This window comes from Coturnix japonica, chromosome 22 (assembly GCF_054131305.1).
Source record: "Coturnix japonica strain WE chromosome 22, WE-NBRP24, whole genome shotgun sequence".
Classification (NCBI taxonomy): domain Eukaryota; kingdom Metazoa; phylum Chordata; class Aves; order Galliformes; family Phasianidae; genus Coturnix; species Coturnix japonica.
The window spans coordinates 5,371,155-5,395,921 of record NC_140684.1 but is presented as its reverse complement, the minus strand read 5'-3'; the positions used below and the strand labels follow the sequence as shown (position 1 = coordinate 5,395,921).

The following is a 24,767-nucleotide window of genomic DNA, read 5'->3' as shown; positions in this document are numbered from 1 at the left end:
CATCCCCAGCCACGAGCTCGGTGCCAGATCAACCCAGAGAACCACTTTGCAGTCACCAGGAGGAAGCACGGACTTTCTAAAGGCAGACATCTGTCTCTCTTCCCTCCTGGTCCAGGCTTACAAATCTGAATGGGCACCAATATGTGCACCAACGGGCTTAGCATTAAAAGTACAACCGAGTTAACCTTTCCCAGCCCCTGCTCCCCTAATTCATCAGCTGGAACCAGAGCCAGGGGCTTTAGTGTGATCTACACGCACCATCTGTCCACATCGCACACAGTAACAACCAGTGCCCCAGTGCTGGGTTTTTAAGTCATGTTTTCTCACAAAGCAAACAAAAGAGAATAAATAATTGTCACAATTTCCAGCAGAGAAACCTCACAAGAAAAGAAACCGCAGAGCTGGCCCTTCCTTGAACAGAAAGCAACCTCCTCCACGCTTCCCAGCTCTGAGTTTCCAGGCTTTGCTGGGCTCGTGGCACTGCAGCTGAGCTCCACGTCCCACCATTCCCACACAGAGTCCCATCCCACTCCCCACTTTGTTACCTTCCCGGCTCTGCCTCACCCTCCCTGCTCCGTGGCTCAGTGGATGGGGAAGCACTGGAAGCCAGAGCTCTGCAACCCCCCCAGCTGCCAGGGAAGCGGTGCAAGCGGGAGGGCTTGCGGGTTGCTTGTGTGCTTCTGCTGGCTCCCCACGGGGTAGAACACAGGGCTGGCTGCTGGGCGATCCTCCTGCAGGCTCTCATAGCACTGGAGTTGGCTCTCGGGGGGATAGCAGCCATAACCCACAGCACTGGGGGGCACAAGGCGGCCATCCCGCACACCCTGCCTGCGGCACTCAGAGTGGGTGCAGGGCCAGCAGTGCAAGGACAGGGACAGAGCGGCGATGCGGTGGATGGCTCTCCGCAGGGTGGCGATTTTGGAGAGCCTCTTGCCGCCGAGGTCGTGCTTGAGGGCCAGCCGCAGAGCGTTGAAGGCTTGGTTGTAGTCCAGGATCCTCTTGCGTTCCCGCACATTGGCTGCCATCCTCCTGGCCTTGGAGCGCACCGGCCTGCTCCTCTTCCTCACCTTCATCTCCTCGGCATCTCCCAGGCAGGCGGTTGCATTCCTCCCCTTAGGAATCCACATCTCCTGCCTGCAGCACGCTCGCGGTGCAGCCCCCTGCTCCAATTCCTCATCCGAACCTTCGGGCTCTCCCAGCCGTGCTGCAGCTTCTTGGGACATTGCTGTAGTGGGCAGGACAGAACAAGGTGCTGTTGTGGTCCTGCCTCCCCCAGGGCTGCCACACACTGCTCTGGGGTCAGGCAGCCAGCCCTAAAAACCCCACTGCCGTCACGTGGCTCCATCCCAGCCCCCAGGTGCTGGCCCTGCCCAGGGGTTGCTCCCAGTTAGAGACCACTCAGATCCTCAAGTCCAGCCCCAGCCCACCCCCACCGTGCCCACTAACCCCTTCCCTCAGTGCCACATCAGTGGGCAGGTGGCAAAGGAGCTGAAGCGCTGTCTGCCTCCCCACATTTGCTTTTGGTGGAGAAGATGACTCTCCTCGTGCCCCAAATCTCCTTGTTCCCCACAGTTTGATTTCTAAACCTCCTTGTTCCCCATGGGTCTCCCATCCATGGGATGTAGGGTCACCAGGAGGGCCAGGCAGCTTGGAGTTGCATTCCCTGCCTCTTTGCCCACCTTTTCATTACAGAGCAGCTGCTAAATGCCCTCCTGCACACGGGGTAACGATGCTTTGAAAAATGGCTCTGGAGAGTCATTGTGACAAATTGTTGGGGCTACTGGTCAGAAGCCGAGCCCTGGGAGAACATGGTCCCCTTTATCCATCCCTCCTTATCTGATCATCCCGCAGTGGGGTTGATCAATGGCCACAATTAGCTGGGCTATTTGTCTATTGCCCTTCTCCTCTCTTGGTTCTTTGAAGTGGGAGCTAATTTAGGTGCCTCTGCTTCAGGAACCCCATAAATCAGGAGCCAGGGCCTCGGGGAGCAGGGAGGATGAGGCAGTGGGACTTCAAAGGGAAATGAAGCTTGCAAATAGCTCTGAGCACTCACCTGTGCTCACCGTGACCCTCTTGTTCTCTCAGTGGCCTTCTGGTCCCCCAGTCCCTGCAAGCTGCAAGCTCAGCTCAGGAATCAAAAGCTATTTGATTTTCTGGGGGGCGATTTGATGCCAGAGACTTAGGGAAATACCACTTTGTGATGCCATGGGGCTGCTTTATTGGTGCAGGGGGTTGGGCCATGTATGTAGAGCTGACACAGAGCTGAGCACATAGACGTGCCCGTGGCCCCTATCATACCTTCATCCTACCCAGAGCAGTAGCCATGAAGCTTTGCTGGCCCCAGACCTGCAGGGACTCAGCCCCAGCTCTCAGAAGGACCGGACCATAAATCACAGCTCGTCGGATGCCACCTGCCGCCTGTAATTAGCACAGCCCGCCGGGTGTCCCCACCTCATCCTGGACATTTCCTATCTACGTGCCCATTACTGGGTGGGCAGGTGGGGAGGGACACCTGCCTGGGGCTGCTCTCCCAGTCCCCCCTGATTTATTGCTTTGCATTGGGGAGATTTATGGGTTGGGATGGGCAGCCAGAAATGTGGTGTAAAGCTCTGCTGGGCCGTCTGCATGGCAGGTGATGGAAGGGCTGTAATTATCTGTCGCCACATATAAATCATGTGGGTGCTCGTGGTACCCCCTCCTCCTCCATCTGCTGTAAAGGGTCTCAGCACTGAGGATGGGCTGTCTGTCTAGAATAGGACAGGGCATTGCTGGGCACTGTCCTCACCTGGGCACCAGTGTCACTTCTGTCACTGGCCCCACAGCTAAGAGGGGTGTTCTGGGAGTCTCTGCCCCACAGTCCCCAAGGGGAGGCTGTGCCAGGAGGAGCCCCAAAGCCCAGCTGGGTGACACGGGAGCAGCCACCATGGGGACAGGAGCAGGAGCAACCACTCTGGGGATGGAGGAGGTGGCTGTTGCGACACTTCCTGGGATCCTGCGTCAATGAATAGGGTGCTTTCTTCTTGCTGGGCCACAGCCAGGTGGCAACAAAGGACACTGGCTGTGAATCACCGTCCTGAGTCACCCACACCTCCCTCCCGTGGCAAAAGGGAAATGCCATTCCTGTGTGGGGCGTGGGGAGCAAAGCACAGTGCACCAAGCCAGGTGTCATTGTCAGTGATAACAAGCCAGGTGTCACCATCAGAGTGTTATCATGCCAGGTGTTATCATCAGAGCACCACCAGCCTTGGGGTGCTGATGGCCGCAAGCCCAGCACATGGGTTAGGACAGGGCAGCTCCACGGCACGGGCACTACTCAGTGCCATTGAGGCTCACATCTTACTGGCTGAGAAGCAGCTCTTTGCAGTGTGTGGGATGATTTGTGCCACTTGGTTCCTTGCTCTGATGCTGCTGGCACCAGGCACTGCCGCATCTTAGCACCTCCCGGTGTGTGTCAGGAGCTCCAAGGTGGACCCTCACCAGGAAGGGCTCAGACCAGCTGTGGGTACACGACCCTCTCAGTATCCTCCTAAAACGTGTCAGGAGACCCCAGCTTGCACCCCGAGCAGGAAGGGCTGCTGCTACAGGCGTGGGCCTCCTTTAGCCTGGGGGCGGCTTCCTCCGATTTTCCAGGAGTGGACGCCGAGCTCCGGCCGCAGCAAGCCGCTCTGGGCCGGGCCAGGCGATGCCGGAGGGAGGTGGCAGCGCTACGCCCGCCCCGTCGGGGCCGTGCCGAGGAGGAGCGGCCGGGGGCGGGATGGAGGGGCCGGGCGGGAGCCGACGTCAGGGCCCGCGGCGGTGGTGGGGGGCGGAAGGAGGAGGAGGAGGAGGGGGAGGAGGAGGGGGAGGAGGAGGGGGAGGAGGAGGGGGAGGAGGAGGGGGAGGAGGAGGGGGAGGAGGAGGAAGGCGGCGGGGAAGCCCGGGGATGGCAGCGGGCGAGGAGGCGGCGTCCGTGGCTCGGGCGGACTTTGCCCGACACTGGCAGGAGGAATTCCCGGGGGAACCGGCTCCCCGCATGGAGCTGGGCTCGGTGCGGGCCATGGAGCGGGAGCTGGAGCGATGCCGCCGGCACCTGCGGCGCCTGCAGCGAGCTTTGGCCGAGGAGCGCTTCAAGGTGCTGTACCTGGAGGCGGCCCTGGCCCGCGCCCCCCCGCGCCCCCCGGCCCTGCCGCGCCGCCGCCCGCCCCCCGCCGTCCCCCGAGGCAGTTCCCCGGAGGGAGGCAGCGACGGCAGCTCCGGAGCGGAGGACGCGTCCTCGGCAGGTGGGTGGCGAGGGGGGCCTGGCAGCGGGGTTGCCCCCCCCCCCGGTACGGCAGAGGGGTCGTGCTGCCCCGCAGCCCCCGCGCCAGCTCCTCACCGGGCTGTCCCCGTTTGCACGGTCAGGGGTGTCCCGTGCTGTCTATCCGGGCGACCCTCATGTGCCACATCCGAGGACGTCGTGCTCGTGTCCCCCCACCCTGTGCCATCCCTGCACGTGGTCGTTCAACCCGTGCCACGGCACAGCAGCGGATCCGACAGTCTCTGCAGGATGTTCCCATCGCACCGCCACGAGCACCGAGTGCCCTTGTGCCTCAGTTAACGCCACCCCCGGCCCCGTGCTGTCCTGCTCTCAAGGGCATCCTGTGCCAAGGCCCCGTCCTTGGGCTGACCCCATGCGGCTACTTCTTGGTGAGGTCCCAGCAGCCCAGCTCTGGGGCTGGGATGCTGCACAAAAGCCGCTTCCTCCAGGTGTGTCTTAGCTCAGGGGTGTGAAGTCCTGCAGCCTCTAAGGATGACATGTGAGGTGTCCAGGCATCCCGAGGACACACTATTTTGCAAGCTGCTGCATGTTTCATGGCACTGAGGGCGCAAGGAGCCAACACTGTCACATTGTCCTACTTCCAGTGGCCTGGAAGTTGTTATTGCATCATCCTGTGTGCTTTCATCCCGATTCAAACACGGCCCTGACAGCCAGAAGATGGCACTTATGTCGCTGACTCTGCGACTGACTTGCATTAGTTTTGCTCCTGCTCAGTTGGTTGGGGTTGGTTTGTTCCCTGCCCCAAACAAACTGAGCCCAAACAATCGGCTCCCAGAGCTGGGGGCTGAGTGGGTGATGGTGACGGTGACAGTGATGGGCTCTTCCCAGCATGTTCCATGCCATTGCTTGGCATCAGCACTGCTTTGTTGCACATTATAAGGGACTCAGTGTGTGCTGACATTTCACAGCAGAGTCTGAGCATACAATAAGCAGCGTGTGGCCGATGATTGGATCCCCCTTTCTAGTTACGTGTGGCTCATTTATTGCTCTTGCCTTTTCTTCTCACTTCTCTTTACTGTTCAGCTGTAACAACCAATTCCTGATTGCAGTGATGCTTCCCAGCTGTGCTGTGCTGTGGTTGGTAATTTGGTGCGTGCTGTCTGGTTTGGGGTCCCCTGGTATTTTCATAAAGTTTGGGGCTCTCCTTTTGTAGGCGGCCGAGCTCACAGTAACGTAATGCAGCAGCGCTGGGTATTGTCTTTGTAGGAATTACCATGGGAAACACAGTGGTTTCCGTTAAGTAGCTTGTGATTAATCTGATTTAAAGCGAGGATATCTGCAAGATGCCTCTGTCTGCAGCTATTGCGTGAGAGGAGGGCGTGTGACAGCCAGATATGTTGATGCTGGCATTGGAGATAACATCCGTGCCAGCTTGCTCAGGACTGGCCCAATCAAAGTGTCAGCAAACAGATGGCTGAGAGGAAGAGTGCGAAGGGCTGGCATTCCCTCCATCTGACCATCACCTGTCCCTGTGCTGGGGACTGAGAAGGGGGCTGAGGGGATGCTCTGTGCTCAGTGTTTGGGCTGCAGTCAGAGGAAGAACACTTCCATGCTGGGTTTCATTGCTGGGAAGTTTAGGAAGAGGTCTGCTTTGCATGAAGCTGCTTTGCTGCATGAACTCCTCTTGAGGACACACTGCAGCCCAGCAGGATGAGGGCAGAATGTTTGGTGTCAGGTACAGCACAGCAGGATGCTGTGAGTAAAACCCACATTCCTCCATTATCTGTAATCACATCTCGTGGCCTCTTCCACGAGCACAACCACCCCACGTTCGCTGTGACCTTGGGAAGTGTGACCCAGATCCTGGGGGCAGCAGTGGGGTCCCTATGGCACAGTGGTAGTGAGCACAGCCCCAATGGAGCTGAGGCTCATCCCTACTCCAGGCACCTGTGTGCCCTGCTGATACTTCATCCTTCTCTTGTAAGGTCCCCAAAAGCCCTAATAAAAAGGAGAACAGGAAACTGCACGTGGTCCGAGGTTTGTCTCCATGCATCTCTTTCTGTCCAGAGCAGCTCATGGTGTGCACGAGGTGACAGAAAGTGAAATGTTTTGCCGTCACTTTGCAGCTTCTCTGTACTTCCATTTCTCTCCCTTTACAGCAAGGAGGGACTTCAGGCAGGAGCTGAAGCTGTAGGTGTGTGGGTGGCCCCAAGCCTGGCCATGACATCTGTGTCCTCTTTATTTTTTAACTTCGTAGTGTTTTCCACTGTTGGAAAAGTGTTTGTTTGGCTTTGAGTGCGCTGCGAGTTCCTCTTCTGGTCTGGGAAGGACATGCAGAGCGGCAGTGTTTAATTTTAACTGCTCAGGAGGGAACAAAACCCCAGCATGTGTGTGTGTGAGCCCTGCCTGGGACCTTTGAACCGTCCCCATCTGCTGTGGGGCCCAGCGCTGTGCTGGGAGGTGCAGGACACACTGCTTTTCCAAGCACGGAGCTGCCTGGAGATATGGGGGGGGGTCTGGGGAGGTGACACTGGGGCAGGTTGGTACCATTAATGAAAACTGTAAAGAAGTGCCCTGCAGGGCCTGAATACATTTGCATTGTAAATCCTACTGTGGCTGTGAAATGTGTTTTGCTTTTCTTTCCTTTCTTTCTTTCTTTTTTTTTTTTCTTTTTTTTTTTTTGGCTGGAAAGGCACTTCTGTTCAGTGCAGTGAGGTCTTTGATGGTGAGATTTCCCCCCCACCCCGTCAGCTGCAGGAAAACTCTTTTTCCCGTTCTCTGCTGGTGGGGGAGGTGTTCCCTTGGGTCCATACAGGGATCCCAGGTTAGCCAAGGGCTAAAATGTGCATCTGGCCAGGAAAACTGGTACATTTACCCCCAGCATCTCCACGTTCCTCCTGCAGACCTCCTGACAGTGTCCACGGGAGCAGCAGCTGCTGGACATGGGTGCTGCTGTTGGGGTGCACTCATATTTCCCCTCCTCGCCTCTAAAAGGCATCTTAAAATAGGCTCGGCTTTTCCATCCCTCCTGTCTTTATCGGTGTTTGCTAAGCAGGAGGATTTGCATATGTAGATGAGCAGCAGCGACGCCTCTCGGCTCTCTTGGATGTGTTTCAGCTGCAGAGCCTGGCCTGGGGCTGGGCGGGTCTGCCCTGCGCTGAGCCCCAGCCGAGAGCTTTGGGATGGTGCAGAGCTCTGGCAGATGGAGACCTTTGTGCTCGGGGCAGGCGCTTTCTTTCCTAGTTTCCAGCCTCTTTCTTCTCCTCTGCAGCCCCCTGCCTTGGTGCTGGGGTTCCTCCAGCCCCTCTCGCTCTGCTTTTGGTTGGATGTTCTCCACCGATTCCTCCTCCCCCTCTCTTTCCCCTTGCTGCCCGTCCGTAGCACCCCAGGGCCGCGTGGCTGTGGTTGGAGCATCCTCTTGTGCAAGAGCCCAGAAATAGCAGTGCGTGGGCTGCCCGGCTGCAGCCAGTGGATGCTGGGCTGGTGGTGAGACATCCAACAGGGCACGGGGCTGCAGCATAGGGCAGCAAGCCTGGGATCTGTCATAAGAACATGCCCAGTAACACAAGCTGTTGTGGGCAGAGGCTGTTGGTGTGTGTTGGAGTGTGTGGTTCCCACTGTAGGAGTGTCCACACTCTGGGTGTCCACGCTGCGGCACTGCTGCTGGGAGTTGGGTGTGCTCCATGTGCAGGAGTAGGGTTGTGTTTGTTTGTTTTGGTGTGGGCGTTTGTTTGTTTGCAAAGGCAAATAGAGTGGAGTAACCGAAATAAAGCACAGGTGTTTGGCGCAGCTGGTTGGCCCACAGGATGTGTGTTGGCTACATGTAGCCATCAGTGGTGGCATGGGGACATGGGGATGGCATTGCTTTGGGCATCCTGGTGCATACTGAGTGTTTCCTTCACCCCAAATTCATGCGATGTTTCCATATGGCTCCAAACGGCTCCTACCTCCATGGAGCAGAGTTGGGCTGTGTCCTTTGCTCCCTCCCTGAGCATCTCTGAGCTGCAATGTTTGCTGCTGTCGCTGCTGGCTCTTTTAGTGGGGTTCCCTTGGTTTCCCCCCAGTGCTGCTCAGGGAGGCATGAGGTTCCACACATGCTGATGCACAAGGGGAGTGATGTAGGCATACCATGCACAGACACTCAGCTGCACAGGAGATGCTGAGAGCTGCCTGCCCTCGTTCATTGCAGGGCTGTGCTGGTGCTGCATCCCCCCAGTGGTGCTGCTGCTCCTGCACGCAACATCTTCTGCTCTTGGGGAGGATGTGTGTGCTCAGCTCTGCACCTCGCCACTGTGGGGGCCTGGTTCAGCTGTGCCTATGTGTGCATGCCTGCTCCCTGCTGCAGACCAAGCTGCTGCTGCCACCTCCTCCTCCTCCATCTTCTCCGTCCCTATCTGCAGCCCTGGCTTGTGCTGCGTGGGCTTGGACAGCGCTGACAAAGTGCAGGGGTTGGGAGGATGGAAGTGGTTTTGTATCAGGACTGGTTGTGTCTTGCAGTCGTTCAGGTAGGGGCTCTGGGGGTAGGAGAGCAGTGGATGTACTCGCTGTGTGGGGCAGTGTGTCACTACACTGCCTGTCTCCCCCAGGTGCCATATGTGGCTTGGGGAGGGGAGCTGTGGCACCCAGCAGTGCCAGGGTGCAGAGTGGGGTGCAGGGGTCCTCAGGTCACTCAGAAACATGAGGGCTGGGAAATGGCAGCACCTCCAACACTGACTCAGCATGTGGTGACTCAGCCCGTGGGGGCTGGATGCGGCCCTCTGGGGATGTAGGGCTGCGCCTGGGCGGCACTGTGTGCTGTTGACTGCACCAAGCTGTGCTCCCCAAAATGCATCCACGTGTCCTGCACAGCATCATCCGTCCCACACAGCTCCCATCTGTCCCCATTACCTGGGCTGAGCCCATCCCCATGCAGGGCAGGATGTGGCTGAGGGCAGTCCTTGGGATGCCACCCGCACCAGTGGGACGAGGGCAGTGGTGCGGGTGCGGGTGGGAGGAGGGCAGGCTGAACGCTTGGCTGGCGTGGTGACATATTGGGGTTGATGACTCTGGCACTTTGTATTTCCTTTGGCTACACACAGATGGGGAGGGCAGTTTAACCCCTGCCTGCCCATGCCAAGCTGTGTCAGCCCTTTGTGGGGCAGTGGAGGGGTCCCTGGTTGCTGGCTCCTCCTGGAGAGAGGGACTAGGAGGGGTCTGGGAGCTGGGCATCCTTCAGCTTGTGAGGTTTGGCTGGGATTGGGGCATCCCTGGAGTGTGGGGGTGAGAGTGAGGTTGGGGCAGAGGTGAGTGCTCCCGTGTCCCCCCATTGACTCCGGGGTTGCCTGGTGCTCTGTTTGGAGCCTCGCACCATCCCCACCTCCTGTCCCCAGGCACCGCGGGGGGCTGGCTTGGCTGCGTGCGGGGGACGCAGGGCTCGGCTCCCCCCGGCGAGGCAGAGGCGGGAGGCGGGACGCACTGCCATCGCCATCCAGCACCTCCTTCCCTGGGCTCCCTTGGCAGAAGAAGAAGCGCTGTGCGGCCGGGCAGGCAGCATTGCCCTGCTCCCAGCCAGCCCCCGCCTGGGCCTGCAGCCCCCCGCCTCCCGCCCTCGCTGCCTTTGTTGTGAGATGAGAGCCGGCTGGCGGGGCTGAACGCCGAGCATGGAGCCGCTGAGCCACCGTGGCCTGCCGCGACTGTCCTGGATCGACACCCTCTACAGCAGTACGTGCTTGGGGTTGGGGGCCGGGAGGGCTCAGGGGGACGGGTACCCCCACTATCTGTTGTGTGATGGATGGATGATGTGCTGGTGATGCTGAGCTGAGGGTGGGCAGCGGGCAGGTGATGCTGGTGGGGGCAGAGCTCCCCCATCCCTCAGCATCCCTCACACCATGGCTGCATTTGCTGGGGTTGGAAGTGGGGACCTGTGTCCATTGCAAGGGGTGATAGTGGTACTGGTTTGGTAAGGCTCGCTGGTGCCAGAGCAATGTGACAGCATGCTCTGCCCATGGGGTGCCTTGGGACAGGGGTGATGCTTCAGTCCCTGTCTCTCAGTGGCTCTGGGTCGTCTCTTCTCCCCCAGCAGTGATTTTAGCAGGAGGGTGCAGTGTAAATGCAGCCCCGTGATAGTGGAACCCGAGGGTTGGCAGCAGGGAGTCCGTACAGCAGCACTGGGGCTGTGAATCCTTCCTGGCCCCATGGATGGGCAGCCAGGACCTGGTGTGGGAGGAATAAGCTGGTCCTGGGACACCTGGTGCAGGCATCAGCATCCCAGGGAGCCTGGGATAGAGCTGGGAGATGGGGGGCTTGGGTCTCTGCCTTACGTTCTGGGGAGCACTGAGACTGCACGCACTGCTGGGTGATTTTTGGGGTGTGAGTTCTCCTGTGGATGATATCTGGGAAGTGGCTGAGCGTAGAGCCTGGCACTTGTGGGGCAGGTTTGGGTGGGGAGGCAGGATGGGGATCAAGTGGTAATTGCATATTTGAACTTGCAATTCATGCGCCCGTGAACCCAGAGCTGGGGTTGATCAGGGGGGCACAGTGTGCAGGGCTGAGTCCTCTGAAGTTTTCCATCCCAGATCCCTCAAGGCAGACCCTTGCAGTCTAAAGCATCCCTCTGTGCCAGCTTGTGCAGTCTTCCAGACCCAGCCTCCCTGCAGCTGCCTCCCTGCAGAGCCCACAGCGCCAGAGACTGTCAGGATGCCCAGGGATAGTGGCACTTGGGATCGGTGAGAGCTCAGCACTTGGGCTTGTGAGCATCCTGGGATGCTGTGCTGGCAGGGAGGATGCAGCGTGGGTGCAGAGGAGATGGTGTTTGTGTCGAGGAGGCCTGTGGAGGCAGGTCTGAGGCCAGCTCACGCATCCTGTTGTCATGGTGAATTTTCACCCAGTAAAAACGTGGCATTTTCCCAAACCTTGCAATCTGGGAATGGCAGAATCTGCTTCCCCCCCACCGTAAGGATGTTGAACTGTGGGAATGGAATAGGGCAGGTGAACGTTGAGCTGTGCAGAGCCTTGGATGCGGTATGTGCCCAACTGGGAAAGCAAAGGAAATGCCACACTGTGCTGCTGTGACAGTGCTGTCACCTGCCTGCTTTGGGAGGAGCCAGTGGCCGCCCTTGGCCATGCTCACTCTCAGGCATCATTTCACTGGCATCAGTTTGGGTGACAGAGCTGAGATGTGATTTTCTACATGGGGACATATTCCTGACCCCGTCGTGCTGTGGGACACCAATGGTGCAGGTGTCCCTCAGGCACAAGCCTGTGGTGCTGGGGGCTGCAGCACTGCTGAGGGAACCCAGGCCATGACTGACTTGGGTGAGGGGCTCTGGAGTGGGCTCTGATTCCTCTGTCCCCACATCTTGGGTGGAGCAGGAGGGTTTCCACTGCTGCTGTGGAGCAAAAATAGCTCTGGGTTTGGCATGGGCACAAGAACAGGCTGCAGGGGCAATGCAGCTGCAGGAGGAGGAGGGAGCAGTGCAATTTGGGCTTGCTGGGCTCTGCAGGCAGGGCCATGCAGAGGACAGGCCCTCAGTATTCCCTATGCATGGGCAAGGTCCCCTTCCCATGATAGCATTAGGCACTGTGTGCCAAGTGATGGCACATCCCTTTGGATCCCTGCTTGCAGCACATCCTGACTTGTGCCCATCTGTCCTCACAGTGAGTGTAGTGATGGAGCCACTTGTGCTCCATGGACATGGGGGGATTTGCTTCAGAGAGCCTGGGAAGGTTGGGATGCCAAGAGGCACCTCCTGCTGTCCCACAGTCCTGGTGCATATGGAGACATGGCACTGGCAGTGTCCCCTGGGTGCCCAGGCACCCTCCCCTCAGTGTGTTCTGGGCTCCTGAGCAGGGTACAGGACTCTGCCAAGGGTCCCTCTCCTTCCATATTTCTCTGGCCGCTGTCTGCAGCTTATCTCCAGGTGAGACCTGGGGCTGAAATCTGCTCAGGCTGGGGGCAAGCAATGGGTGCTTGAGGTCTGGGGCCATTCCTGTATCTCCATGGACTGATCCCTTCCCCTTCTGTGCCTCTGTGCCTTTGTCACTACCTCCACTGCCGGAGGCAGTTGGCAAGGTCCCCAGCTGCCTCATTAAAACGGTGTTCTTCGTTACCCGAGCTGCTCCCAAGGCTGGCAATGGGGTGGGGAGGTGGCCTGGTCTCAGTGCTGCTGCTAGGCTCAGTGTGGGCTCCTGCTGCTGCCAGCTGCTGCTGTTGCCCTGGCATTGAGGTGGCTTTGTCAGGACTGGCGTGGCCTCAGTTGTCCCCACGTCACCATTTTTGGGTGCTGGGATGGGGTGGGCTCAGGGCTGGGGTGTTGTGCTTCAGCCTGAAGCTGCAGAGCTTGGCCAACAGGAGTGTGGAGCTGACAATTTTTTAGGGAGGGACCTTCAGCTTTGCTCCCTCCCTGCTCCCCTCCTTAGACCCTGGCCAGTGAAGGGCCCGTATGTGAGGGGCTTTGGGCTTCCCCAGGGTGGGTGGTGTGAGGTGGCAGCATCAGGCCTCTAGAGGTTGCTCATTAGCAGCTAATTGCTAATGAAGAGAGGTCTGAGAGCAGCTGTACTTCCCTGGCAGAATGGGGATGTTCTGTGCCATGTTGGGGTTCCTGTCCTGCCCTGGGATGTGGGACAGTCCTGGTCCCTCCCTGCCAGCACTGCACGGCTCCTGGCCCTGCACTCTTTGATTTAAACACTTATCTGCTTTAAATATTGAGCTGAATGCAATATTAATGGGACAAGCGATGCTAGTGGGAGCCAGGGGACTCCCCAGCTGAAGCGGTGGGGTGGTGAAGCAACAACAGTGCAGGGTTTGGCTGGAGATGGATGCATGCATCCCAGTGCCCTTCTGAGCAGGGATCTCAGCCATGGGGACACCTGTGGGGGTCAGGGTGAGGGACTGTGTGTCTTCATCCTCTTTGCAAGGTACTGAGGGGTCCCTGCGTTGCAGCCGGGCTCCCTTCCCCCTCCCCTTTGTCAGCATCTCGGGGCTGCTGCAGCCGCCTCTTCCCACCGAGCGCTGCTGTTGCCATAGGAACTGGTTCGGATGTACCCCGGGCCCCCACTGCGCCCTGGGCCCTCCCTGCATCCTTCCCAGGCCTCACTCTGCTGCTCGGCTGCTCTCAGCTCCCACCGAGGGCTGAGGGTCCCCAGAACGGCTCTGTGTGTGTGGGGAAGGGGGGCATGGCTGCCTACAAAGGGTGGTGGCATGGCCTGGTGGCAGCATGAAGGTGGGCTGAGCTGCCGTGGTCTAAGCCGCCATGTTGGCATCGCTCCCCCATCCCCCAGATTGAACATTGTCCCCATTCTTCCAGGTGGGGTGGCCATGTCCCCCTCAGTGGCATGCAGTGAGGATGAGGAGGGTTGGATGCCGGCCTGGTTCCATCGCTTGCTGGCGCTGAGGGCAGGGCTGCTGGCGCAGGGCCGGGCTGTCTGGAGGAGCAGCTGCCCCCACACAGACTCAGGCTGCGGCTTCCCGGCAGCATGAATTATGTAAATGTGGGGAAAAAGAGCTGCTGGTCGGCAGGTGGGCAGCAGCAGCCGTGTGGAGTGAGTGTCCTTGTCCCTATGTGGCCCCGGGGGTTGGGAACAGGATTATGAGCCCCTGGGTCACTATGGGGTGAGACAGAGTCCAGGAATGTTTGTTATCCCTGCCCCCACATCACCCATCTCCTTCCTGGATGCTCACCGCCATCTTCTCTTCTTCTGGTAGATTTCAACTACGGTACAGAGGACTATGATGCCGAGGGCAATGAGGAGCCCAAAACACTGCCAGAAGGCTCGGAAGCCATGCCCTACATCGACGAATCACCCACCATGTCCCCCCAGCTCAGTGCTCGGGGCCAGGAGAGCGGGGACGGCGTCTCACCCACACCCACGGATGGGCTCAACACAGGGGTAGGTGATCTGGGCACTGAGCTTGGCACTAGGACCTGTGCAAATTGGTGCTGGGATGTGCCTTCTTTCCTGGTGATGGTTTGATGCTGCTGTGATGTGTGTGATGTCTACTCAGCTTCCCAAACCCAGAGTTGGGGATGGTGAGGTGTCCATGGGTCACACTGCGAGCTGGAGCCGAACTGGGAGATGCTTGGGTGCACTGCTGTGTCCCCTGCCCCTCTGCGAGGGGACAAGAAGCAGCCGTGCTGCAGGCTCCATCTAGTGGCACTTGGGGACAGCCTGCCAGCTGCACTGGGACACAGTGTCCACCCCTTCCTTTCTCTTTAAAAGGAAACTCAGATTTAACTCCTTGAGCTCTTAACATCCTTGCAGAACTGCTGGGTTTTTATCCGTTGCCTTTTCCAGGAGAGAAATTTGGAAAGCTTTGGAGTGGGGAACTGAAAATGGAGGGTGTTTTTATCCAGAATGAGGGTTTCTCTATAACCCAGGGGGTGCTGTGCTGTCCCAGAGACCTGGAAGCTGCTGTCCCCTCTGCGCCCTGTGTATAGGGACTGCTTTGTGGGGGGTGGGGAGACAGGGACATGGGAGGAGGCAGTGTGGAAAATGTGGAGGTTTTTGTCATGGAGGGAGTTAAGGCCTTAACCCGGATGTTGAGGCGGAGGAGCACAGAGGTGTGGCTTCCTCCCCGGGGTATGGGTGCTGCACAGCATCCTCTGTGTCCAGTCCCATGTGGATCCCATGGGTCCCATCACGCCTCATTGAACTGCTGTGTCTCCAGGCATGGTTCCCTGGCTGCCCAACATGGGACTGAGTCAGCCCCCACCCTGATACCCCACTTGCAGTGGGGTCTCATCCTTTGGCAGGGTGGTCCTGTGGAAGCAGTGGGGCTCTGGGTAGCCCAGGAGATGTTCCCTTCTGCTCTCAGGCAGTGATGCCATCTCCAGTGGCTATCTCAGCTCAGTGCTGGCCCAGCACTAACAGGATTGGGGGCTTTAGAGCTCAGTGCCAGCTCTGCCTCTGATCCCTTTATCTGCAGCTGCTTGGGCTGGGGCTTAGGGGGAGCGCCTTTGGGTGCCAGCAGCTGTGGTCTTGGAGTGCCTCTGGGTGGGCACACGTGTTTAAGCTGCAGCCCTGTTGTCTGGATGGCATAGGGTGCCTGGCTCACCCTGACATCCCATATCCATCTAGTGTTGGAGGTGGCATCTCCAGCTTGGCAGGGTCTTGTCTTATGAGCTCCTGGGTGACTGCAACTGAGCCTGTAACTCCCCCAGCTGCATGTGGACCAGCCCATCCCACCTGCAGCCACGAGCATCCTGGCAGAGGCTGTGGCCACATCACAGGGGGTGATGTGTTGGTTTGGTACTGAAGATGGCTCTCCCCACCCCGGTGACTATGTCACGGGGTCCTCAGAAAGAGCCCCCTTACCAAATGTGCCAAGCCTGAGGTGCAGTGTGGATGCAGATAAGGGCTCCAGAAAGTCCTTCCTCCCTTTTTTTCATGCACCAGTGGTTTGTTTCAGGTTTTGACAGGAGTAGGGAGGCGAGAAGCTTGTGGGGGCTGAGCATCCGCAGCTACTGGTTCCCCTTTTTTTTTTCCCTTGCGGAGGAGAGTGGGAAAACGGCTGAAACGGCTCTCTTGCATTAGATCCTGCAGATATCTGCATCTCCAGTCCCTTCTTACCCCACTTGCCAGGCCCAGTGAGGCCCCAATGAATTGCTAGATGTAGACTGGGTGCTTTGGGAAGTACCATGCATCTGTACCACGTCCATGCTGAGGTTTCTTCTGGAGCAGGGGGGGACCCAGGAGCTTTTACCTGTGAGGGGGGGGGTCAGATGCCCTAATGGGACATGATCCCTTCTGCTGCCCTCAGGGGTCACTGCAGAATGCCGTGGTCCAGCTCTCCCCGTGCATGGGGATACCCATGGCTGATAGCCCCCCATTCTGCCTGCTCTGTTGCTTGCTGCTCTGCCTGGCGAGGCTGGGGAGGGCACGGGGTGTGGGGGGGTGTAGATGGTTAGCGACCCCTCCCCATGGAGTTCCCCTTTGCTGTGTGCCTTCCCCAGCGCTTTAACTCCGAAGAAGCATTTGTTGAGCTGCCTTGACCATAGTGCGAGCGGCCCCACCTCCACACCAGACGTGCATTTCCTGTAGCGAGAGCGCAGGGCGGAGCGGCAGCTCTGGCTGCAAGCGGAGCAGAGCGGCACGGCGGGCAGCGGCCCTGAGCTGCTCTTGGAGCATCTGGGGGGAGCTTTGGACGAGGCAGAGCCCAGCAGCTCCTCCGTCCACGCTCGGGTGACCTCGCCGTCCCCGCTGCCGTCACGCGTGGGTGGCTGTGCCGCTGCCTGGGGGGAGCCCCGCAGCGGGGCCGGCGGCCTGAGCTGGGACAGGCGGGAGCACCGGGGATCCCATAATGGCTCCTTTCATCCAGAGGCTGTGGCCGGCATCCAGGGCTGAGTCAGGCCCGTCTGGTTTGGCTGCGTAAGTCCTCTTCGTCTGAAGCCTTGTGGGGTCCCCGCAGCCCCCCCTGGTGCCCAGCAGGCCATGGAGGAGGAAGAGGAAGCCATAGGGTACCTGGATAAAGTCCTGGAGGATGAAGATGACTCTGAGCCAGGAACCCCCACCAGCCCCGGGTCTCCATTCTCGGCCAATGAGAAGGTGGGCACCCATGGGGCACCCTGCTTCAGTGCTGGATGGGGTGGGGATGGAAATGGGCACCTTCTATCATGGGCCTAGGGGGCTTGGGTGAGAGATTTCCCAGGGCAGGGGTGGGGGAGAAAGTGAATGCCAAGAGTTCAGCCAGTGTCTGTGTGTGCCTGCTGGGGTGGGCTGCTGTGCTGGCAGAGCTGGGATGCTTGGGATGAGGCTGGACTGCTCTGTGCCACTGACTCACTGCACAGCCATGAGCAAACTCCCTAAATTGCTCCCAGCCCTGGTACTTTGGCCCGGGAGGTGTCCTGGTACCCCTAGCTACAGCCCTTTGCCTTCTAGCCCACCTAGCATGGTTGCTTCATGGCAGAGGTGGAGGAGGTCTCCATCTCTGTTCTCCTTGGGGTCTCCTTCACAGGGTGGATGCTGGACCCTGTGTGAAGGTGGACTTTCTGCCCCTTGGGGCCATGGGGGTCCCACTAAAACCATCCCCAGGGGCATCACGGGCCTTGGGTGCAGATGTGCCCCCTTATCTTCTCAGCTTTCACGCAGGGCCCAGCCTCAGGGGAAGCAGGAAGAGCCCGTGACTAATGGTGGCAGCAAGCCTGCCAGTACCAAGCAGGCTCCCTGTGCTCCCCCCACACAGCTCCCTGCAGCCTGGCCTTAACGGTACCGCTGGGCACGGAGCACTAGGCTCTGAGCTGGCTGATGGGACAGGACCGAGTGGTGCCCACATGGAGTGGGACAGGAGTATTGTGTGCTTCCTGGCTGTGCTTCTATCTGGGGTGAGGGAGCTGCTCATGCTGCCTATGGCACCCAAGTGAGGCTGCTGTTGTTGTACCCTTGGTGTGGTGCCTATGGCTGGCAGAGAGAGAGGACTATGGTCCTGTTTAGCCATCCCAAATTGCTTGGAGCACCAAGCTGGTAGCTGTGATCCTCACTCTCCAAATCGGGTTGTAACAGCTGGGTTAAGGCAGGGCTGTGTCTCTGCCTGGTGCTGCGTTGGTTGGCAAAGCCTGGCTCCTGAGAGTGAGCTTTTGTGCTGGGATGGGAATTTTGGGCACAGTGTGTGTTTGAGGCAATCCAAAGCCCAAGAAAGGCATTCAGGGTCATTGCTGTGCCTGATGTCATGGGTGGGATGTGCATCACTTCTAAGCAGAGCAGAGGCTTCTGGTGTGCCTGGCTGGGTGCTGTGCCTTCAGAACCGGACCTGCCCTGATGCCACCAAGCAGCGACACAAGGGCTGGCAGTAACCACAGGGGTGGCACTTTCCCAGAGAAAACCCCAGCTGGGAAGAGGGTGGTGCTGGCTCACAAAGCCAGCCTTAGGGCTTGGTTTCTTTGGGCGCCTGTGGACTCTGCCCTTGGGAGGGTTTTACCTCACTGTGCCTCCCTGGAGCGCTGCCTGCAGTGCTGGGCTCGGGGCCAAGCAAAGTCGGTGCCGCCCCAACTTCCCAGCTGGCTCCAGCCTGGCCATGATGTCCTGCAGGCACGTACCCGGCCCTTGCTGCAGTGTGTCTGGAAGGGATATGTCCTTGTGGGGATGGGATGGGGGGCTCTGTGCCATGCTGACTGCTGGCTGAGCTGGGCTCCTTGCTGTGTTGCACAGGGCGAGCGAGATGCTGGCAAAGGGCTGGAGATGCGGAAGCTGGTGCTCTCCGGCTTCCTGGCCAGCGAGGAGATCTACATCAACCAGCTGGAGGCACTCCTGTTGGTGAGCACAGCCGGGCCCCCTCCCCAGGGGGGTCACCAGAAGGGATGGGGGTTGGGGTCCCTCTTCCCTGGACAGCCCCTACAAGCCTGCCCAGCACAGGAGTGTCTATAGCCCTGTTTTCTCCCTTAGTCACATTGGCTTTTGTGGTGGAGATGCAGTTGCATAACATGAGGGTCACTGCTGCTGGGACGGGCAAGTCTGAGGGTGCAGGAGCAGGGAGCAGACCCTGCAGTGACTGCCCCTCATGCTGGGGACTGGGGCTGTCCCAGAGCTATCTCCTTTGTTGGGCCAGAGGAGTCCTTGGGGCCCCACTCTCAGACGCTCTCCCTTCTCCTTCGGCAGCCCATGAAGCCGCTGAAGGCCACAGCCACTACATCGCAGCCTGTCCTCACCCTGCAGCAGATTGAAACCATTTTCTACAAGATCCAGGACATCTACGAAATCCACAAGGAGTTCTATGACAACCTATGCCCCAAGGTGCAGCAGTGGGACAGCAACATCACCATGGGTCACCTCTTCCAGAAGCTGGTATGCACCTTGCTCAGCTAATTCATCCACATCCCCTTCTGCTTGAGGGACAGGCTGAGGTGGTTTATGTCTGTGCCTGGCCTCTGGGGGTGCAGGGGGCACCGTGGGCACCTGGCTGATCCCACTGTCCCCCTGTCCACAGGCCAGCCAGCTTGGGGTGTACAAGGCCTTTGTGGATAACTACAAAATTGCTCTGGAAACAGCTGAGAAGTGCAGCCAGAGCAACTACCAGTTCCAGAAGATCTCTGAGGTGAGTGGGGCTGGGGTTGTGCCGTGGGGTTAGAGCATGTGTCATGGAGTGGGGAAGGGGGCTTTGTTCCCATGCACCCTGTGGAGGGGTTCCCCCTGCCCTGGGACTTTTGGATACTATCTGTAGAACAGAACCACCTTCAGCCATGTGGGGTGGTGGTGCTCAATGGGTGTTGTGCTGAATCTCCTGCAGGCTTTGCAGTCCCCCCAGTTTGGGACCCCTCAGTAGGACCAGTGCTATGATACTGCTTCAGGGAGACCTGGGGGAATGGCTGGATCCACCCCTAACTAGTAGCACCCCTGCTCATGGCGTGGCCCCACAGGGCTGGGAGAGAGTCTCAGTGCAGAGCCTCCCAACCTTGAGGAATGCCCTGCCCCAGCCCCGCTTTGCTGCCCTTTCCCTCCCTAGGAGCTGAAGGTGAAAGGCCCCAAGGACTCGAAGGAGAGCCACACGTCCGTCACCATGGAGGGTACGGCATGCGAAGGGGCGGGCGTGGGGAGGGGGCTGCAGCCTTTTGTCTGCGGGTGCATTACCAAGCAGCTCCCGGCAGTGGAGCCCTTTTGCGTTCCCATGCGCGGCGCTGGCACTGAGTAGGGGGGGACGCCCCTCGTGAGGATGCTGGGGGCGTGCAGCAGCCCCCCACCCCCTGCCCACCCCTTCCTCCTGCACTGGGAGCTGTGCTGAAGGCCGATGCTGTGGCGCAGCAGCTGGGCTGAGCAGCCGAGGGGAGGCAGGGATGGCTGCACAGAGAAGGGGCTGCCATGGAAATCCTCGTTATCGTCCGGCTTTGCTGTAACTGCACTTACGGTGAGGGCTGGCGGGGGCTGTGGTGCGGGGGGAGCATTTCACCTGTTGTGGGGCCGACGTCTTTGCAGGACGGTGGTGGCTTTGTGTTCTGCAGCCTGAAGTTGTGCGCTTCTTTGTTCTGGGCTCTGTCGAACCGCTTGGCTCTGGCAGCGTGGCCACGCGCTCACCTGGCCCATGGGGCTTGTGCTGGTAGTGGAGATGGGGAGAGAGCTGCTCAGTGGGGCTCTGCGTGAAGGTTGCAGTGGGGAAGGGTTCTCCTTTTGCTCGCTGGATGCTGTGAGCATCTCGAGGTTGTGACGCCCTTCTTGGCTGCATGCCTCTCTGCCTGCCATCATCCAGCCCTTGGGGACCGCGGTGATGGGGATGGTGCTGGAGGGGGAGGTTGGTGATGTGCCGGATCAGCCCCTCCTGGAGATCCGTTGGGCTCCCAGGTGCTTTGTGTGTGCCTGTAGCGATGGCAGCAGGAGGCTGTGTCCTCCCCCTGCACAAGGCGGGGCAGCATCCTGAGCGTCTCCTCCCTCCTGGCTCTCACCAAGTGCTGCAGGAGCTTCAGCTTTCCATGCTGCCACCGAACTGTGGGGAAGTGGCTGCAGTGGGGGACAGTCCCATGTCCTCTCACAGACAGAGAGGGGTCCTTCCCTTGTCACTTGGGGCTATCAGACAGCACCCTTCTCCAGGATCCTTGGGAGCTTCTCTGTGACTCAGTGTGGTGTGGGGTCAGCACGTTTCCCTCTTCCTCTCCTGGTTGCAGTGCTTCCCCACTGGGGCTCTGCAATTTGAGGAAGTGATCCAAATGGCCGGGAAAATCCAAATGCCTCAGCCTGGGTATAAATAGCCTAGAGGGATGTGCAAGCAACCAGCTGTGGGGTGTTGGGACCTAGCACTGCAAGGGGATGATAGGGCTGAGGGGAGCCCCAGAGCATCTCATTGGGTGGGTGAGCAGGGCTGGGGCGGGAGCTGCATGGGACCCAGTATGGAACAGAAAGGGAAACTGAGAAAGATTCTGGCTGTGAGGGGCTGAGCTCCCACAGGCAGTGCCAACTGGCACCTTGTGTCTCCCACAGCGCTGCTGTACAAACCCATTGACCGTGTCACCCGGAGCACCCTTGTTCTGCACGTGAGTGTGATGCCAGTACTGGGGTGGGATGGGGTCACTGAGGTGTAATAGGGTGAGGTGACTTGTGATGGTTGTGTCCCCTGGCTGGACTGGCCATGTCCTCCTGCTGTTGGGGTCCCACAGCCTGGGGAGCACTGTGGGGGAGCACCCCAGTGTGGGTGCTGCTGGATAGGCCTTGGGTTGCTCACTCCATGCTCACTCACATCCAGGACCTCCTCAAGCACACCCCATCTGACCACCCCGACTACCCGCTGCTGCAGGACGCCCTCCGCATCTCACAGAACTTCCTCTCCAGCATCAATGAGGACATCGATCCCCGGAGGACAGCGGTCACCACTCCCAAGGGGGAGGTGAGACAGGCAGGGTGGCATAGGGGGTGGTTGAGCCCTGGTCTTTGCTGCTTGCTGGCACCCTGCTGACGTTCAGGGAGACAAAATGGTACCCACGGGTTGTGGACCTGTGGGATGAAACATGGGGAGGGACAGGGGTGTCTGTGTTTACCACCCTGTGCTATTTTCCCTCTCTGACACCCACCCTTCTCCCTGCAGACCCGGCAGCTCATCAAGGATGGCTTCTTGGTGGAGCTGTCAGAGGGCTCGAGGAAGCTGCGGCATGTCTTCCTCTTCACTGACGTGTTGCTCTGTGCCAAGCTGAAGAAGACAGCAGTGGGGTAAGAAGGGCACTGGGTTTGTGAGGGATGAGCAGAATGTCTCACCCTCCAGTGGGGTCCAGTAGGGATGGGTAGCATCTCAGTGCTCACACCTTGACTGCAGGAAGCACCAGCAGTATGACTGTAAGTGGTACGTGCCTCTGGCCGACCTGGTGTTCCCCTCACCGGAGGAGTCAGAGCACTGCCCACAGGTGCACGTCATCCCTGACCATGAGCTGGAGGACATGAAAATGAAGATCTCAGCCATCAAGAGTGAGGTGCAGAAGGAGGTGAGAGGAGAGCATGGGATGCCTACAAAGTGCCAGGATGTCCCCAACTTGGGAAGGGACCAATATAATCTTGCCTGTCTGTCCTTGACCCACTCAGCCTTTGTGTCCTCTCCCTGCCTGCAGAAAGCCAACAAAGGGCAGAGCCGTGCCATTGAGCGCCTCAAGAAGAAAATGTTTGAGAATGAGTTCTGGCTGCTCCTCAACTCGCCTGCCATTCCCTTCCGCATCCACAACCGCAATGGAAAGGTAAGCAGGGCTGCAGGTGAGAGGACAGGGCTGTGCTGGCCAAGGAGTGACAAGTCACAGCCCTGCAGCATTGCTTTCTCTCTTCCAGAGCTATTTGTTCCTGCTGTCCTCTGACTATGAGAGGTCTGAATGGAGGGAGGCCATTCAGAAACTGCAGAAAAAAGGTAATTCTTGGCCTGTTGAGAAGACCCCATGGATCTTCTTTTCCCCAGAGTGCTGGGATGGGTTGGTCCCATGGGATTGCAGCCACTGCCATCCAGTCCCTGGAGCCAGAGTATCTCTCTGAAGCACCTCTGCTTTCCTTTTACAGACCTCCAGGCCTTTGTGCTGAGCTCGGTGGAGCTGCAGGTTCTGACAGGGTCCTGCTTCAAGCTACGCACTGTCCACAACATCCCAGTCACCAGCAATAAGGATGGTGAGTGACAACCAGGCTGGTGGCCCCATTCTGCTTAGGGGTGTCCATGGGGAGGACATGCTGTGTCCCTGGCCTGGTCTGGGGTCCATGCTGCTGTGGCCCTGGCTGTGCATGGGGACGTGTCCCCAGCAGGTGGCACTGCAGGAGCACAGCTGGGCTCCCAGGCGCAGCACTCCCAGCTGTGACATGGGACTGGCTTTGGGGTAGGAGCATCCCCTCAGCATCAGGATGCTGTTGGGCAGGGGGGGGATGCTTGGCCTTCCCCAGACCTCTGGGACAGCTCTGCAGAGGACTGGAGACACTGGGGGCTGTGCTTGAAGGGTAAAAAACAGAATCCTAATGCATCCCCCTGTCTTGCAGACGATGAGTCCCCCGGGCTCTATGGGTTCCTGCACGTCATTGTCCACTCTGCCAAGGGCTTCAAGCAATCGGCCAGTAAGTGCGGGTGCCTGTCCTTGTGTGCAGAGTCTGGGGAGGGAGCTCAGTCTTGCGTGTGGCCCTGCTCTGCCCCATGGTTTGGCAGTAAATACGCATTTCTGGATGCTCAGCAGTGTCTCCTCCCCCAGATCTGTACTGCACGCTGGAGGTGGATTCCTTTGGCTATTTTGTCAGCAAAGCCAAGACCAGGGTTTTTCGGGACACGACAGAGCCACAGTGGAATGAGGTGAGATGAGACTGTGGGATGTGGGGAAGGGACCGTGCCTTTCACCTTTCAGCCCAGGCTTTGAAGCTGATTTGGGTGCTGGTGCTGAGCTATCTTCACTCCCCAGGAGTTTGAGATTGAGCTGGAAGGTTCCCAGTCCCTGCGTATCCTCTGCTATGAGAAGTGCTACGACAAGACCAAACTCAACAAGGACAACAACGAAATTGTGGACAAGATCATGGGCAAGGGGCAGATCCAGGTATGTGCTGGGGCATTCGGGTGTCTTTTCATCCTCCTGGGGCTGGTCTGCTGGGCTGGGAGATGGTGTGTATCTGGCCTTTGGGCATTGATTCCAGCGTGCAATGGCCTCAGCAGAGGCACAGAGTGCAAAGGGATCCTGGAAAGGTGGCAAAGCCCACGGCCACCGTGAGGGTTGCATCCAACCCTTGCTGGTTTGGCACAGGGGCTGCAGGAATATGGCTGCTCTGCCCAAGATGGGGCTGTGAGCTCAGTGCCTGCTTGCCCCAGGGAGGGCTCTGAGCGTGTTGCCCCACATCTCCCACGCCAGCACAGCCGTCCCACTCCGCTGGCCATGGCTGTCCCCCTCTGCCACCATCTGCCTCTCCTGCGCCTCCATCAGCTGCTGTTATGGCAACGGGTGTTTCCAAGGCAACAGCTGAGCTGCCTCTGATTGGAGGTTACCAGGCAGGGAGGATGGAGGCCTTGGTTGCCCTGAGATGCACCCAGGTGAGTGGCAGGAGGGCAACAGGGAATGCCCATCCAGTTTCTTGGCAGGACCACTGGTCTGGCTGCTTTCCCTGCTGTGCTGGGGACAGCGTCATTCTGGGGACACAACCCTCCAACCTGAGTGTGCTTTTAAGTGTCTGTCGTGGCTGTCTGCTCCATGGGAAAGTAGCTGAGGGCAGGTCTCGGGGGAGGGAGGAAGGAGAATGAAAACGCTGCTGAGATGGAGACACCAAGTGGGGTCGGCACCAGAATGGGTACGAGATGGGGTTTGGCTGGGCTCATTCGTACCCAGAATTGCCCATCTGTTGCCCTCCTTGGCACAGGGTAGGGGTGATGTGGGGTCAAGCAGCATACAAGAGGCCGGGGAAGGGGCACAGAGCCTCGTGGGGCTCAGCCCAGCTGCACTCTCGGAAATAGCCCATGTCAACAAACATGAGTCACGCTGAGAGACGCGGGGATCAGGATGGGGACAGCACAGCTTGTCTCTGCTATACAGAAGTCCTGGAGGAAGAAAGGGAGAGATAGGAGGCCTGCTTGCCCCAGGGAAGACCTGGCTGGATGCAGTGGTGTCTCTGACACTGGGACGGGGGTGTCCAGCCATCACCCAGCCCC

The 24,767-nt window shown here is 58.9% G+C and overlaps 2 protein-coding genes across 5 annotated transcripts in view; one reads left to right on the top strand and one right to left on the bottom strand.

The window, feature by feature from the left end:
* Positions 1 to 308: 308 nt before the first annotated feature.
* BHLHA9 (basic helix-loop-helix family member a9) lies at positions 309 to 1,334 on the bottom strand. Its single transcript, XM_085522117.1, has one exon. The coding sequence runs from the start codon at positions 1,221 to 1,223 to the stop codon at positions 582 to 584; it is 642 nt and encodes a 213-aa protein (XP_085378243.1). The 5' UTR covers positions 1,224 to 1,334; the 3' UTR covers positions 309 to 581.
* A 2,543-nt stretch (positions 1,335 to 3,877) lies between these two features.
* Positions 3,878 to 24,767, top strand: part of ABR (ABR activator of RhoGEF and GTPase) — a 30,134-nt gene continuing 9,244 nt past the window's right edge. Inside the window, exons 1-16 of one of the 4 annotated variants that reach the window (XM_015880693.3) lie at positions 3,878 to 4,259; positions 13,920 to 14,104; positions 18,359 to 18,463; positions 18,806 to 18,991; positions 19,134 to 19,241; positions 19,650 to 19,710; positions 21,113 to 21,165; positions 21,375 to 21,515; positions 21,714 to 21,835; positions 21,939 to 22,104; positions 22,228 to 22,350; positions 22,439 to 22,514; positions 22,661 to 22,765; positions 23,126 to 23,200; positions 23,332 to 23,429; positions 23,536 to 23,667. In XM_015880693.3, coding sequence (XP_015736179.2) covers positions 3,923 to 4,259; positions 13,920 to 14,104; positions 18,359 to 18,463; positions 18,806 to 18,991; positions 19,134 to 19,241; positions 19,650 to 19,710; positions 21,113 to 21,165; positions 21,375 to 21,515; positions 21,714 to 21,835; positions 21,939 to 22,104; positions 22,228 to 22,350; positions 22,439 to 22,514; positions 22,661 to 22,765; positions 23,126 to 23,200; positions 23,332 to 23,429; positions 23,536 to 23,667 — 2,073 coding nt within the window. In that variant the 5' untranslated portion in view covers positions 3,878 to 3,922. Of the gene's footprint in view, positions 4,260 to 9,517; positions 9,938 to 13,919; positions 14,105 to 16,272; positions 16,760 to 18,358; positions 18,464 to 18,805; positions 18,992 to 19,133; positions 19,242 to 19,649; positions 19,711 to 19,757; positions 20,049 to 21,112; positions 21,166 to 21,374; positions 21,516 to 21,713; positions 21,836 to 21,938; positions 22,105 to 22,227; positions 22,351 to 22,438; positions 22,515 to 22,660; positions 22,766 to 23,125; positions 23,201 to 23,331; positions 23,430 to 23,535; positions 23,668 to 24,767 lie in introns of those variants that run through there. The other 3 variants (XM_015880694.3, XM_015880695.3, XM_085522035.1) reach the window with 3 other exon arrangements.

What these genes read in the sequence shown, in the direction of transcription:
- BHLHA9 (XM_085522117.1), bottom strand. Translation starts at nt 1,223, where the DNA reads ATGTCCCAAGAAGCTGCAGCACGGCTGGGAGAGCCCGAAGGTTCGGAT.